The sequence below is a fragment of the Athene cunicularia genome, assembly GCF_003259725.1.
Source record: "Athene cunicularia isolate RWA chromosome 3 unlocalized genomic scaffold, athCun1 chr3_part1, whole genome shotgun sequence".
NCBI lineage: Eukaryota > Metazoa > Chordata > Aves > Strigiformes > Strigidae > Athene > Athene cunicularia.
This window is the reverse complement of record NW_020799097.1, coordinates 104,957,899-104,972,162: the sequence shown is the minus strand read 5'-3', so window position 1 is coordinate 104,972,162 and position 14,264 is coordinate 104,957,899. Positions and strand designations below refer to the sequence as shown.

Sequence of the window (14,264 nt, the reverse complement as noted above, 5' to 3'; positions counted from 1 at the left end):
GTGTGAGGCGGCTGCCGGCTTCGGGCCTGGGGGCCTCGCCGGGACACCGGGCTGCGGGCGGCGAGCCGGAGGTACGGGGCAGCACGCTTTTTTTTCGATTGTTGCGCTCATTTTGCGGGAAAAAAACAGATACGTAGGGTATAAAGCTCTTAAAAGGCACAGAGGCATCGGAGGTAGGACTTGATGAGGGACAGCCTCACCTGCCTTAGGGAAGAGTCCGGCCGGCTGGGTGACAGCCGGGTCCCTCGGCCCTCGCTGCAGAATTCGAGCATGGAACGCTCTGCTCTTGCAGATGCCCAGCGGTGCCCGAGTCTGGCAGGGCTAATTACTCAACATCTGTTCTAGCTATGTTGCACGGGTGTTTTGATGTAGGCATGCTTCTAGCTCAGACCCAGCCTAAAACGTAGCAGTGGCTGCCGCTTTGTTTTAAAATGGAGCGGTGGACTGTCACTGTACACCTTTAATACCGTGGTTTACGGCTAGGAGCGTTCACCCAGGTCATGGGAGAGTTTATTCAATTCCATCTTCTGCCTGAGGGTGAATGAGACATATGTCTTCCCCCTAATTGGCGACAGGCTTTTTTTGGCACTCTTCAGCCTCCTTTTGAAGTTGTGTCATTGTGCAAGAACTTCTAGAAGTTCATTGAGTTGGTAAGAGGCAGGAACTAGAGGGGAGGGCAAGAAGGGCCTCCAGGCTGTTCTCTAAGGATGGTTTCTGGGTTGAACATAGTCAGAATATGGAAACTGCCCAGAGCCGTTCTCCCTCCCCTCCCTTGGCCCCTATACAAAGCACGCCCCAACCCTCATTAGGCTGAAACATGTCTTTGATTTAGTGAATCTTGAGCATTATTCACTCAGTTGGAGGAGCTGTAACAAGAGGAGGAGAGTGCCTCCAGTCCAAAATAACCAATGCTTCCACAGTTAATGAGTATTTGTGAGATAAAAGGGCTTGGTATTGCATTGTGCAGAAAATTGAATTGACTGTAGCTGTTTTACATGATAGATTAATGTGCCAAATTAAAACATCAATAGCTTTCTCTCCAGAAAGAGCTGGGTAGGGACAGAACTTAAACTACAACCTGCATGGGGATTTCTGTTCTGGCAGTCCCTAGGTGTCAGACTGCAGGTATTTGATGGGTTCAGAAATCAGGTGCATGTCTTCCTACATGGAGTGTATAATTCAGACTCCTGCTTCCACTCTAAATGCCTTTCATGCAGGTTAGCTTGTTTGACAGCTACTCTTCTTGGTCGGGTTAGAACCATCCTGTATAAGGATAATCAGTAGATAAGCACTTGACCTGGGATATATATGCAGGTGAGCCCTATCATACTGTGAGTCGATGAAATAGCTAACTCACCAATGGCCTCACACAAGAACTGCTTCAGAACAGCTACTAGCTGCTTTTCTACCTTCTTCACTTGCTAGGTTTCCTTTGTGCAATAGGTTCTACAGTACAAAGTTATGTCAGCTATACTTGTGAATGTAATTTTCATATTTTTTTCCTCCACCACCAAGTTAAGTGTTAACTCAAACTTATTCTGATCTAAAGACTATTTCAAAGAAATTCAGGAGGTATCCTTTCAACATCTCCATTCAAGGAAAGAGTGGAGCAGGTTTCTAACTTCAGTTAAATGCTGGGCAGATTGGCTGGCTGTCTCTCTTTTGTACTATGTTTGTGGTCGTTTTGTCACTGGACATTTACAGCTTTTATCTTTTAATTGCTTTTTAACAATATATGTGCAAAACACATACTTGCAAAAGCACACATCTCTTTGTTATCCCTTGTTCTGTTTGGCTCCACATATTTAGGCACCTGTCTCCATACTCTTTTAATAGTTCCTCAGTAAATAACATGCCCAAATTGGGTCCCAGGAGTGCAGGTGTGGCAACCATGCCATTTCCCTTCCGGCAAGCCATTTAGTCGTCTTTGCTGACTTCAGCTACCCACCCATTACCATTGTTTTATGCCTGACCACTATTGCACAGGCATGACAGTGCTGATGAGCTTTGTAAAAAGGTTAGCTTTGCAGGTGAGGCTGTACAGAGCTATGCTTGTGACTCTTAAGAGTTACAGTCTGAATGCTGCTCCTCCACTTACTGCTGCTTCCTCAAGAATTTCTGTCCCAGCTGTGAAAACTGGCCTCCTGTAAGTTAAAAACCTGGCTATCATTCTTGAGATTTCTTTCCTATTAACACTTTGATCTTTTCCAGGTGACAGTTTTAATCCTGGCTGCTTCTAATTATCCTGTGAGCACAAAAAAAGGACATTTTTTTCTCTGGTCTAAATCCACTTTGTGAAAAACAGTCCAAAATGATAGCTAAGAGGGAAGGGAAACTAACAGGAGGGAAGCACGGTTTTCCTGGAGTTGTTTCTAGTTGAGACCAGGCAGTTATCACATGACAGTTTTCAAAGAAAAAGAAAGTCAACATGGATTCAGGGTGTGAGGCAAGAATACCCGAGTGGTGACTGTGACCACACATGGGTGGTTTGTGCAGCTTTGAACAGGTGCTGGGAAACAATCTGTAGCACCAAGTTGGGGGGAAAAAAAAAAAAAAAGAACAAAACAGGATTATTCGCTATATTCTCTATCCTCACTGAATCCTCAATAAGTTAATTTCCTTAGGACCTGGAGTAGCATAAAAAACCTTGTTGGTCCTCTTCTCAAGCCTACCTGAGACTCTCTCTGCCTTCATCGTCCCCTGACAGACGCAGGGGCAGAGGAGCCTGGGCTGCCTGAGGCTGGCAGATGGACCAGTGCCCAGCACTGGGCACTTCACGGGAACAACCATCTCCACTGGCTGCTCAGGCAGGGAAAAGAGCAGGCTGGCTCCACTCAGGAGGGAGACACTCCAAACAGTGCTAGCTGCTAAAAACAACTGAGCTGGGGCCAGGGGCTGGAGTCTGGGGATACAGCACCCTCCCTGTGCCTATCTAGTTTACTGCTGCCACCCCAAGAAATAGCCCAGAGCATGTTTTAGTCTACATTTTCAAGTTTATTTTCCCATCCTTCTGGAGACTGCATTCTTTTAAAGAACTGTTATAACAGGAATAGAGGAATCATACTATCTGTGTATGTCCGCATCTCAACATATAACCTGAGGGGATATTAAAACAAAAATAAATCTAGATGATGAACAGGAGCTAGATCATTACATCCCATAGGTAGCTTCTGATTACCCAAACCAGTGGCTGTTTTTTATGATCCTTCTGCTCTGTCAGGTCATTAAATGTCTTATTGTTTTGGGTTTTCCCCATCAATGATAGAAACTGTCACAGTACTCACTTGCCTTAGAACATGCCTCCTGATTTTACATTGGAAAATACTATATTTGAGTTAGGCATCCCAGCAACTTCAGGGAGAGGCTGAGGGGGTGGGAAGGGGCACATTCATTAATCACCTGATGAATGAAATTGTTTCTTTTTAAGATTGTAATTGGCTAGAGGGGCCCCATGAAGAAAAGTGTGTTTACACTGCATAGCTTTTTATGAGCACAAATGCATATATTATGATGGCTTAGAGCCTAGGCAAAAGCTCGGAGCTTTATTTTTGTTTCAGTAAGTAGATTTGATCTCATCAGATAACAGCAGCAAAACAAATTTTCACAACAGTTGGTCTTTATGTGGCCAGCCTAAGAACAAAGGCTTACTGTTTGTGATATATCTTTCAAGATCTTTTTTATGACCTAGATAAATATTGCAAACAAACTCCTTGTCAGGAGGCTTTCTGTCAGATTAAACGAAAATGGGTGCTCTTTGAAGGTCTTAGGGTTTTTTCCTGAGATATTTTACCAAGCGCCAAATACAAATAGCCCTTCACAGTCAGTGTGTATCACAAGCCTCTGGGAAAGATGCCCATAATTGTTGCCATGAGTGAAGAAAAAACTAGTGATATTAGAGTATTAGGTGAGGATATTTTACTTGTTCTGCACTTTGTCCAAGAAGTAGGAATGACTCTCAGTTCCCTACAGAATTGTGACATTTGAATATATAGGGAAAACAGAAGAGGGAGTCTCTCTTATTTAGATGGCAGGAAGGGACTCAAGAACCGAATAATGAGATTGAGACACGTTTATCTATTCAGGTGAATTTCAGTAGATTTTAGGCAGCCAAGTCCCCAAAATCTGATCCAAATGGCCTTTCCTTCAGTCAGAAGCCCCTGTGGCACCACCATTTCTGCTGCTGCTCCCAGTACCTTTAAGCCATTGTACAGGAGCGCCCCAGGGTGAGGAGCCCTGCAGAGACATTGCAGATGTTGTGGAGATCAATATGAAGAACACGGCCTCAAGCAGGCCTCCTCAGGGAAGCCTGCATGGAGCATTTCTAGCAGAGCTCAGCTTTGGGTCTAGTACAGGGCGTACTAGCCATGGACATCATCTTTCAGACTTTAGCCAAGGAAAGGAGAGGTCTCTGATATTATGACCCAGTTAAACCGTTAAAGGAAGTGGAAGACTTGAGTACCTAAGCTTCTTCAGTCTGAGAAGCTTCAGGGTGGTTCTCACTCAAGGAAATTGCTTTAACCATGAGGCTATAAGCATGTAAGTATGTTCAGTAATGGTACCTTATATCTCTCCTACAGAAGCCTGGTTATGCAAACAAGAATGTGAGAACTGTAAGGATATCTTGCTGAGCAGAAGTTGGAAGATAAGCTTCTTGAACTGTTTCAGAATAGAACATTGCTTGCTCAATTTTGGTTGTTTAATCTGAAATGATGGTTTAGTTAAAATCCATAACCAGACTTCATCTTTAGAGCCCAATGTTGAGTGAAGAATTAGCAACTGATGTTACTATCCTCTACTTCCCTTTGTTAGTACATGCCTCTGGCATAATGTTGCATCCAGTTGGTATTTCCTCGGTTTTCTAGAACTGGAAAACTATAGTTAACTCCTCATTCTTCTTTTAGCATCTCCTTTCACTTTGAGGTACCAGTTTCCAAAATACAGCTCTAGCCTCAATAGCTTTAATCCATTCTCAGAAAACTTGTAAGTCATAGGTAACCAGTTGAACTGCTCTAGATACTTAAGAGGAAGTCTCAGCCCCATGACATATAAACAAGAGACACAAGTTTCCACCATTTGCAACAGATTTGCTTGTTATGCTCCTACCCCCAAAAGTCTGCTTAATTCTGTTTGGGTGTTTCCACAGAAGGATCAATGCAATCCAAATAAGACACAGGCTGCATGAGCCATGTACCAGGGGATAGAGAATTGTGCCTGGGCTGTGTTAGGTTTGCGCATGCTTTCTAGTCTTTGTTCTGAGACTTTGATCAGGGGTTACCTTTCTGACTGGGCAGCTAACATCCAAAATTCCCCCTTACATCCAGATTAAATAGTAATGTAGAAAGACAGATGCAGTAGGTCATACTAAAGTAGGAGCTAAACACCCTTTACATGCTGGTGCCCTTGGTCCATGCCTAAGACAAAGTATAGTGAGAAGAGAAAGGGAGTGAAGAAAAGAAGATGGGGATGGGAACTGAGATCGTTCATTGACGTATCAAGTCTCAGGTCAAGAGCAGAGTCTCACATAGGCTCCGGCAGCACGTTTGGGTTGGCTGAGCCATCCCACGCTGCTAAACTGTGAGAGACCATTTCAGCCCTAACTGCCAACAAGCTCTGTGTGTTTCGTTGTATCTTACAGCTCAGCTTTGTCTGTCAGCATGGCTGAGTGGTAATAGAATGTTGTATCTACCATAACCCTTTTCCTGGAGCCGTTCCCAAGTACCTTATATGCAACATGGCCAAAGATCAGTTACAGATGTACAAAGATTAGGCATTTAAACTTTAATACTGTCAGGATAAGAACATTTTCTCAACATTTGTTCTCAAAAGTTAACTGGGTTTGAAAGAGGAAGGAGAAGAAAGAAAGGAATTCTTTGACTTTTGGGATTCTTGTTCCAGAATTTTTAGACTGAATCAAGAGCCCTTTGAAATCTCAGAGTCTTCCTAGCTGAGGTTATCTATAGTGAGTCAGGCTTAACCTGAAACTAAGCAAAAATGTCCCCACTACCCAAAATTTCCAAACTCCTGTTCATTATTTCCCTTTGCCGCTGGCTCTTTCATGCCCACGTGCTTTGTAGCTGCAGCTTCTTTATTGATACAGTCTGCGAGTGCTGCATTTTGCCAGCTTCTGGCAGAAAGATCTGGGGTTAACTAACTCTTCTAGGAGTTAGTTAATCCTTGTCCCGGAAGTATTTAACAGCTGACTGGTTTTTCTGGTCTGGGAAAGACATCCTGCAACCTTTGTCAGTAACGTTGGATGCCATGTAGAGGCACCATATGCCAGATTGTTTTCATACTAAGAGCGTAACCACTTCAAGCAGAATTCACAAGCTGTATATGGGCAGGACCACCAGTTTATTATATCACAACTATAAACGTGTCCATCCCTATCAGGTGAACGTAAGAGAGGGACAGAATTTGTCAAGAACATATTTGTATTCATATCTAAGAATCAGAAGCAAAACTTTTGAAATTATATGAGTGTTTTCACACAGAAACTTCTACTGCTGATGAAATTTGAAACTGGAGGATTATGTCAAATCTTAGCATTTGCCAGAAAGCAGAAGTTTAGCACCAGTCTGTCTAGAAACTTATTCATAAACAGTTGTAAACTCAGTGTAGTTTAGATTAGATGAATACAAAACACTGTTCAGTTAGCTGGACTCTGGACATATGCATATAGAAGTTGGCTTAAATGTATTTTCAAAACATTCACAAGAGAAGTTGTACACTGATGACAAAAGCAGCATGCATATCAAATTTAAAGTTAAGTTGGTGTAATTTTATACCCAAACACATCTCACTATAGAAAAAAAATAGGGACAATTAAGATGATTGTCTCTTCAATGCCTAATGGTTTTGGGTGTACAGGGGAGAAGAGAGGACTATCTTCTATGCATTGACTTTACAGGCAAGAAAAACACCCTGAAGTTTTTTAATTTCTTCCCTCTCTCTGGTGAGCTTTTGTGCTACCTGTGACAACTAGTGGTGTTTCACAGAAAGACATCAGTGTAACAGCAGCACTCGTGCAGGGTCCAAGAGAGCTCTCACATCTTTCTGTCCAAACACCAAGACCCTTAGTTATGGAGCTAAAGGGAAAAAAAAGCCTTCCAACTTGGCAGTAGGCTTAATGTTTATCCCTTAATTATTTCAGGCAATCTGTGCTTGTAGTGGGCACACAGTTTCTCTGACTGATCTAGGAAAAATCTCCTTAGGAGGATATCATGGTCACTGCAATAGGTTATTGAAAAGATTTTTAAACTCTTTAAATCTTACTGATAATTATATCAGAATAGCCTTCTCCAGAGTGCACCCAGATAGCCAGTGCCTCTGCTGCTTGGTTCTCCAAAACCTATGGCTGACAAATGAGAACCATTTATGCCCACTGCTCATTTTCATGAGCACCTACAGTACGTGTCTGATCACTTCCACTGGCATGTGCTGGTTAATATTTGACCTCGAGTTATGTGGCAGAAGCATGGGAGGCTGCTGAAGAGAGTGAGCATGCTACTGAATGCTGCACAAAACCACTTCTGAGACCAAAATTTTCCTTTCAGATCACTCTTTTAAAAAGCAAGCAAATACTCTTGGCCATCACCAAGGACAAAAATAGGGTATGTAACCCGTTCTTTATTTATGGGGACTCCAGTGCATTTTTGTTGGGGGTGTGGAAAAGGGAATGGCAAGGACTTTCTAACTCTCCATGGGAGAGTTGTTACTCTAACTTCTTTCCTGGCTTGTGTACATCGAAAAGGAAACAGTCTTGGTCTTCCTCTTTAGCTCTACTTCAGGCCCTGCTTACTGACAGCCTCTGTGGATGTCCTAAGGTATACGCAGCTGTGCTGAGACGGACAGGCACTACTACAACATCCACTCTCAGGTACTGTCAGTTCCTTTCCTTTTTTGCTATGCTAGTGAATGTTTCTAGGTGATTTAAAACCAAGTTAACAAAAGTGAGTTTTTAAAAAAGCTTTTACAATAATGTTGGTTAGTTCCAGATGACTCAAAGCATTTGCATTGGCCTTCCCTGATCCAGACACACACTTCCTGAGGAGGCTGAGACCAGAGCTTTAAAGTATCTGCATTCTGTATGCACTCACTTGCTACCTTTAGATCTAGGTAGAATATCCACCCCGCACTGTAAAAGTTCTTCCCATTGCTCAGAAACATACCCAGCTTCAGACTTTCCATCCCAAAAGCATTTGCTGCATTTTTACTTCCCCTTCTACTTTCCCCCTTCCCTTTACCGCTTACTTCTTCTGACATCAATGCAGTAGAAGGCAACAAAATCTCACGTGCTGAGCTCTGGTTCCTTGAACTTCATTACTCCAGTTTTCAATAATGAATGAAGCATTTACACATCCCTTGATCTCCATGTCCATGCACAGGCACATAACTGAATGGGATGATCATCATTTTGTGGGAAGAATATTCTTACCAAAAGGTTTTAGGTGATAATGAACAATGAAGTGTTGTCTGAAATGCTACATGGAGAGATTCTGTTAAATTAAAAAACTTTGCCGTCCTCATGATAGCAGTAAGAGGCATTACTTACTGCCACCATCCTCCTCCTGCTCATGGAGGGCCAAGATTTGAGGGAGAAGGTAGTAACTTATGCGGAAAAAACCTGAGGGAGCAAAGAGTTTACAAATTAAATCTTCCTTGTCACCAAACCAGAGCAGAGGTAGAGTGTAACAACTGTTAAGAGATTGTTAGAGACTTTTTAAACTTAGAAGTATGTGGAAAAGCAGGGAAGTGTAAAAGCAAAGGGGGCTAGAAATGTTTCACCATTTTTTTATTTTTATCATTAGAAAATAAGAATTACATTTATAGATTTAAAGATAACAATATAACATATATTAATATAAAGATAACAATGCTTTCTAATTCTTCTGCTCTAAACATTTTAGCTTTCTCTTGTGAAAATTGAAACACATCTCTTAAATTTTGATTTCCAGAGTACTTCCTATTTGTCACTGCTTTTAGTGGTGCTCTGATTTTGCCCAAACCAGCCATAGCATTTGGACAAACACAAGGACAAATAAAAGGAATGAAAATGTAAATTGAAAGATAAATGTAATTTAAAACTATCTGTGCTAAACATATTATGTCAACAAGAACCATCATTAATAAACAATAAAAGGGAAACTTGGTGTTTTGTTTTCATGGCTCAAGCAGAAAGAAAAGTAGAAAGTAAACAAGATCTTGAATGATCTGCTGTGTGTTTAGTTGTGTCTTTTTTAATAACCTACAACATTTTGAAGTCATAAAGACAAACATAGTTTCCTGTTTGTACTGTCCCTTTTTAACAATGCACACTAGGTCAAAAAAAGAGGGCAGAAAACCCAGTAGTTTTGTTGTACTAGGAATTATTCCCCATAGATGCGGTAAAATCTCTTAACAGAATTTTGATACACGCTACCTGCAATTTTATTTTCTTTGCAACGCATCCTAAATTCCTTAGTGAGAAAATGTGAATGAAATTGGAATGTCAGGACCTCCGAATTCAGCACTCTATCCTGTATTCATTATCTCTTTTACTTTCAGGAATCAGATCTTGTCCCAAAACCATAAAATTTCTTAAAAAATTACAAGATCAGTATTTTAAGTTGCAAGGTATGCATGTTTCCCACTTGGTGTTTTTGCCTCTGGAGTGGAAATTTGCAGACTCACCCTAGTAGTCACAGCTGTTACATGTTCAGGTTTTAGTTTAATCAAATGACTTTGAGAACAGCTACCAAAAATGTTAGGTACAGGAGATCTGATGGTACTATAATATCCTTGTACTTCCTATTTAGCAGATAGTCTCTAAAAATGGCTAGCTCACTTGGTATTTGCAATGGGAATATCATAGTGGTTTCTACTGACATACTTTTTAATTTCTCAGAAATCACTTTGTACGATGGCAACAAGTGTAAGATGATTTTAGTTCATGTGTAATATTCTGCATAGAATTTTGTACTTGTGCTTTAAAGAAGCCGTGTGCTCAGATCATAATAATAATTAGCAGGGTTTTGCTCTCTTTAATTTACTGGCTCAAACCCCAACTTTTTTCCTCTCTGAAGTAAATTTACTTTGCAGATGTTAGATGGCCAGTGGGGGTTTGGTTCCATGAAGATTTACACCTAACAATTTTTAGCAAATTGTGCTGGAGGTCGCAAAAATTCTTCCACTGGGTTGTCATTTCATTTCAAGATATGCTTTTTTAAAAGGAGAGGCAGGTGGTTGCAATCTTAGAAGTTTTTTTAAACTACAGTACACAACCAACCACTTTAGGGCTAATAATTTGCTCTGTTCTTTACCATGCTCAATAAAAAAGACCTCACTTGCTTTGAAGAGGTATTTGTCTCAGATAAAGAGACAGGCAGACAGATGGCATAATGCAAGAAAAATCCAGAGTGGGAATAAATGAATAAATGGATATGTCAGTGAGCTGCATAATTTATGTTATACACATTTTTGTATAACTTAGGAATTTCTGGTTCAGGAAAATGTGAAATTTTGCAGCATAATTTCAGGGTACTGTGTTTTTTCTTTTCCTTCGCTGTTAGCCTTGTTCCTGCCTATACTTTCAAAACTGTTTTACAACCCTTTCAAGAACAATTTCACATTGCAGGCTTAATTTGAGGCTCAGGGAGCCCCAAAAGAGGTCCCCCTTTTAAAAACTCATGTCTGTTAGGCACTCTGTGTGACAGCAATCTGAATTCCCAATAGCATGATTGCCCTCAAAAGGAGAGTGCTCAAGGAAGGAGCAGCTTGGCCTGCTCTGTTGAGATGACTGGATGGCCACACTTTATCAATCCAAACTGTTTAAACTTGTTTGGATAACTGATTAAGGAATTAAGCGAATACAACAGCTTCACCAGTTCCATGGTGCAAACGACATAGCTAGGCCAAGATTTTCAGGCTTACCTAGCAGGGATTTGGTGCTGCCCTTAAGGTACTTAACATAAAGGAGGGTCACTTTTCAGGACATAGGAGGTGCTCGCATCTCTTTGGGATCCATCTTCTAACCAGCAAGCCTGTCAGATGATGCCTGTTAGACTTCAGAGAAGGGTAAACCCCAGATCACTAGTAAGTTTCAGTCTTTTGTTCTACAACTGTTAAAAATGTGCTCTACAACTTACTACATAGATAGCCAACTGCAGAATTAATGCTTGCTATTTTCACTTTTTTTCACATAGATTCGTGATGTTACATCAACAGCTAGTACTTGTCTTTGGAATATCACTGGCTAGTGATATATGTGCATTTAAAAGCTGTTACTCAGAAGCCCAAGTCTCCCTATATTATTACTGCAACCTCACAGATATTCCACTTGTGCCAAAGGATACAGTGAAGCTTGTTTTAACTTTCAACTATATCAGACAAGTGACTGCAACTTCATTTCCTCTGCTGGAGCACTTGTTGCTGTTGGAAATCGGAATGCAGTATGTCTATCCTGTTACTATAGGAAAAGGAGCTTTCAGGAACCTGCCAAACCTTCGTCTCTTAGACTTGGGATACAATAGGATTCTTCAACTGGATCTTGATGCTTTTGTGGGCTTGCAAAGTCTGACTGTACTCCGTCTGTTTCAGAACTACCTTGGAGACTCCATCCTGGAGAAACGTTACTTTCAAGATTTGAGCTCGTTAGAAGAGTTGGATCTTTCGGGGAACCAAATCACAAAACTTCAGCCTCACCCCTTATTTTATAACCTAACAGTCTTGAAAACTGTGAACCTGAAATTCAACAAGATATCCAACCTATGTGAAAGCAATCTTACCAGCTTCCAAGGAAAACACTTTTTATTTTTTAGCCTCAGTTCTAATAATTTGTACAAGACAGATGAAATAGCCTGGGACAAATGCGCAAATCCTTTCAGAAATATTACGTTTAATTCACTAGACCTTAGTGACAATGGCTGGAGCACAGAGAAAGTCCAATATTTCTGTAGAGCCATTAAAGGGACTCAAATCGGTTCTTTAGTATTTAGCTCTCATACAATGGGTTCAGGATTTGGCTTTAATAATTTAAAAAATCCAGATAATGATACATTTGCAGGGCTAGCAAGAAGTGATCTTCATTTGCTTGATATTTCAAATGGTTACATTTTCTCTCTCAATTCTTTAATCTTTCAAAGCCTTGGTAATCTGGAATTGCTGAACCTTTTCAAAAACAAGATAAATCAAATCCAAAGGGAAGCATTTTTTGGCTTAGGAAACCTAAAAACTCTCAATCTCTCAAGTAATCTTTTAGGTGAGTTGTATGATTATACTTTTGAGGGTCTATATAGCGTAACGTGTATTGATTTACAGCAAAATCATATTGGGATGATTGGTGGAAAATCATTCAGTAACTTAGTAAGTCTGAAAATAATTGATCTCCGAGACAATGCCATTAAAAAACTCCCTTCCTTTCCACCTCTGACCTCTGCCTTTTTAGGTGACAATAAGCTAATGTCTATAGCTGACACAAAAATAGCAGCAACACACCTTGAATTAGAAAGAAATTGGTTGGCAAACCTGGGTGAATTGTATATTCTTTTCCAAGTTCCAGATGTGCAGTATATCTTCTTAAAACAGAATCGCTTCTCTTACTGTGTGAAAAGTGATAATGTTATAGAAAACAATCAGTTAATCTATATGGATCTAGGTGAAAATATGTTACAGCTTGTGTGGGAGAGAGATTTATGTTTGGATGTGTTCAGGGCACTGTCCAAACTACAGGTTCTACATCTGAATAACAACTACCTTAGTGCTCTTCCACAGGGTATTTTTAGAGGTCTAACATCTCTGAAAAGACTTAATCTAGCTTACAACCAGTTGTTTCATCTTCCTCCTGGGCTTTTCCCACAAAGCCTAACAAACCTAAACCTATCTGGGAACCAGCTTTTTTCCCCTGAGCCTGAAGTCTTTATGACTTTGAGTATTCTGGATATAACACATAATAAGTATGTCTGTGATTGTACTTTAAAGAGCCTACTGGTGTGGCTAAATGAAACCAATGTAACACTTGCTGGCTCACAGTCTGACAGGTACTGTGTATACCCACCTGCATTTGCAGGGGTACCACTGTCGTCTCTGACATATGATGATTGCAGTGAAGATGAACTCCAGCAGACACTCAGGTTCTCAGTATTCCTCTTCACCTCCATCACTCTTCTCATGTTTCTGATGGCAGTCATCATTTTTACTCGCTGTCGGGGGATTTGTTTTGTCTGGTATAAAACTATCACCAAAAAAATTATAGGTAACCATCCACAAGTAGAAGATAAAAGTGAATACAGATATGATGCATATTTGTGCTACAGCAAAAATGACTTTGAATGGGTCCAGAATTCTTTGCTAAAGCACCTGGATTCACAGTATTTTGATAAAAACAGATTTACTTTGTGCTTTGAGGAAAGAGATTTCTTGCCTGGAGAAGAACATATCAGTAATATTCGTGATGCCATTTGGAACAGCAGGAAAACAATTTGCATTGTGACCAGGCAGTTTCTCAAAGATGGGTGGTGTGTGGAAGCCTTTAATTTTGCCCAGAGCAGGTACTTTTGTGATCTGAAAGATGTCCTCATTATGGTAGTGGTTGGGTCACTTTCTCAATATCAACTGATGAAACATAAACCAATTCGAAACTTTTTACAAAGGAGTCAATATTTGCGGTGGCCTGAAGATTACCAAGATGTAGACTGGTTTTTAAATAACCTTTCTTGCCAAATTCTGAAGGAAAAAAAAGTGCGAAGGAAAGCCAGCAGTATGGAGCTGCAGACTGTAGCAACACTCTCACATTGATCGTGTATGGGTTGCTGGCTTTCTAAATACCCCATTTCCAGCTGTGTCATGGAAGGAATGAACAAGTTTGCTTTATCTTTCCTTGAAAAATGAGGTAGAAAGATAACTATTTCAGTATAAATCCTACTAAACATGGGAACAGCTTGAAAGCAACCAGCAAATAAATGAAAGTGCAATTATTTTATGGACTAACACATTTTCATGAGAATGAAATGATTCATGGATACTTCACATTTTGGATGCTCAGCTTCAGACACTTTAGTCCTGATTTTACTTTCTGAACTCTGTAACTTTTCACGCTGTTTCAAAGTAGAATCAGTGGTTTGCACCTGTATGTTTTAAATTGCTGTAACACCAATTTAATTTATTTGTTTTCTACTCAACCTCAGCTTCTCAGCTGGAACATACAAACTGTGAACTTGTTCATCCCCTCCACAACTTCTCTGCTTGGTGGTAAAACTACAGTCATTAGTCTACTTCATTTGCTGCTCTTT

General features: G+C 40.5%; 1 protein-coding gene across 8 annotated transcripts in view; it reads left to right on the top strand.

Moving 5' to 3' along the window:
* Nucleotides 1-14,040, top strand: part of TLR5 (toll like receptor 5) — a 28,042-nt gene extending 14,002 nt beyond the window's left edge. For 3 of the 8 annotated variants that reach the window (XM_026844158.1, XM_026844156.1, XM_026844155.1), the window contains 3 exons: nucleotides 7,554-7,610; nucleotides 7,777-7,876; nucleotides 11,181-14,040. In XM_026844158.1, coding sequence (XP_026699959.1) covers nucleotides 11,188-13,770 — 2,583 coding nt within the window. In that variant the 5' untranslated portion in view covers nucleotides 7,554-7,610; nucleotides 7,777-7,876; nucleotides 11,181-11,187 and the 3' untranslated portion in view covers nucleotides 13,771-14,040. Of the gene's footprint in view, nucleotides 72-7,215; nucleotides 7,877-8,912; nucleotides 11,071-11,180 lie in introns of those variants that run through there. The other 5 variants (XM_026844157.1, XM_026844162.1, XM_026844154.1 and 2 more) reach the window with 5 other exon arrangements.
* Nucleotides 14,041-14,264: the final 224 nt, after the last annotated feature.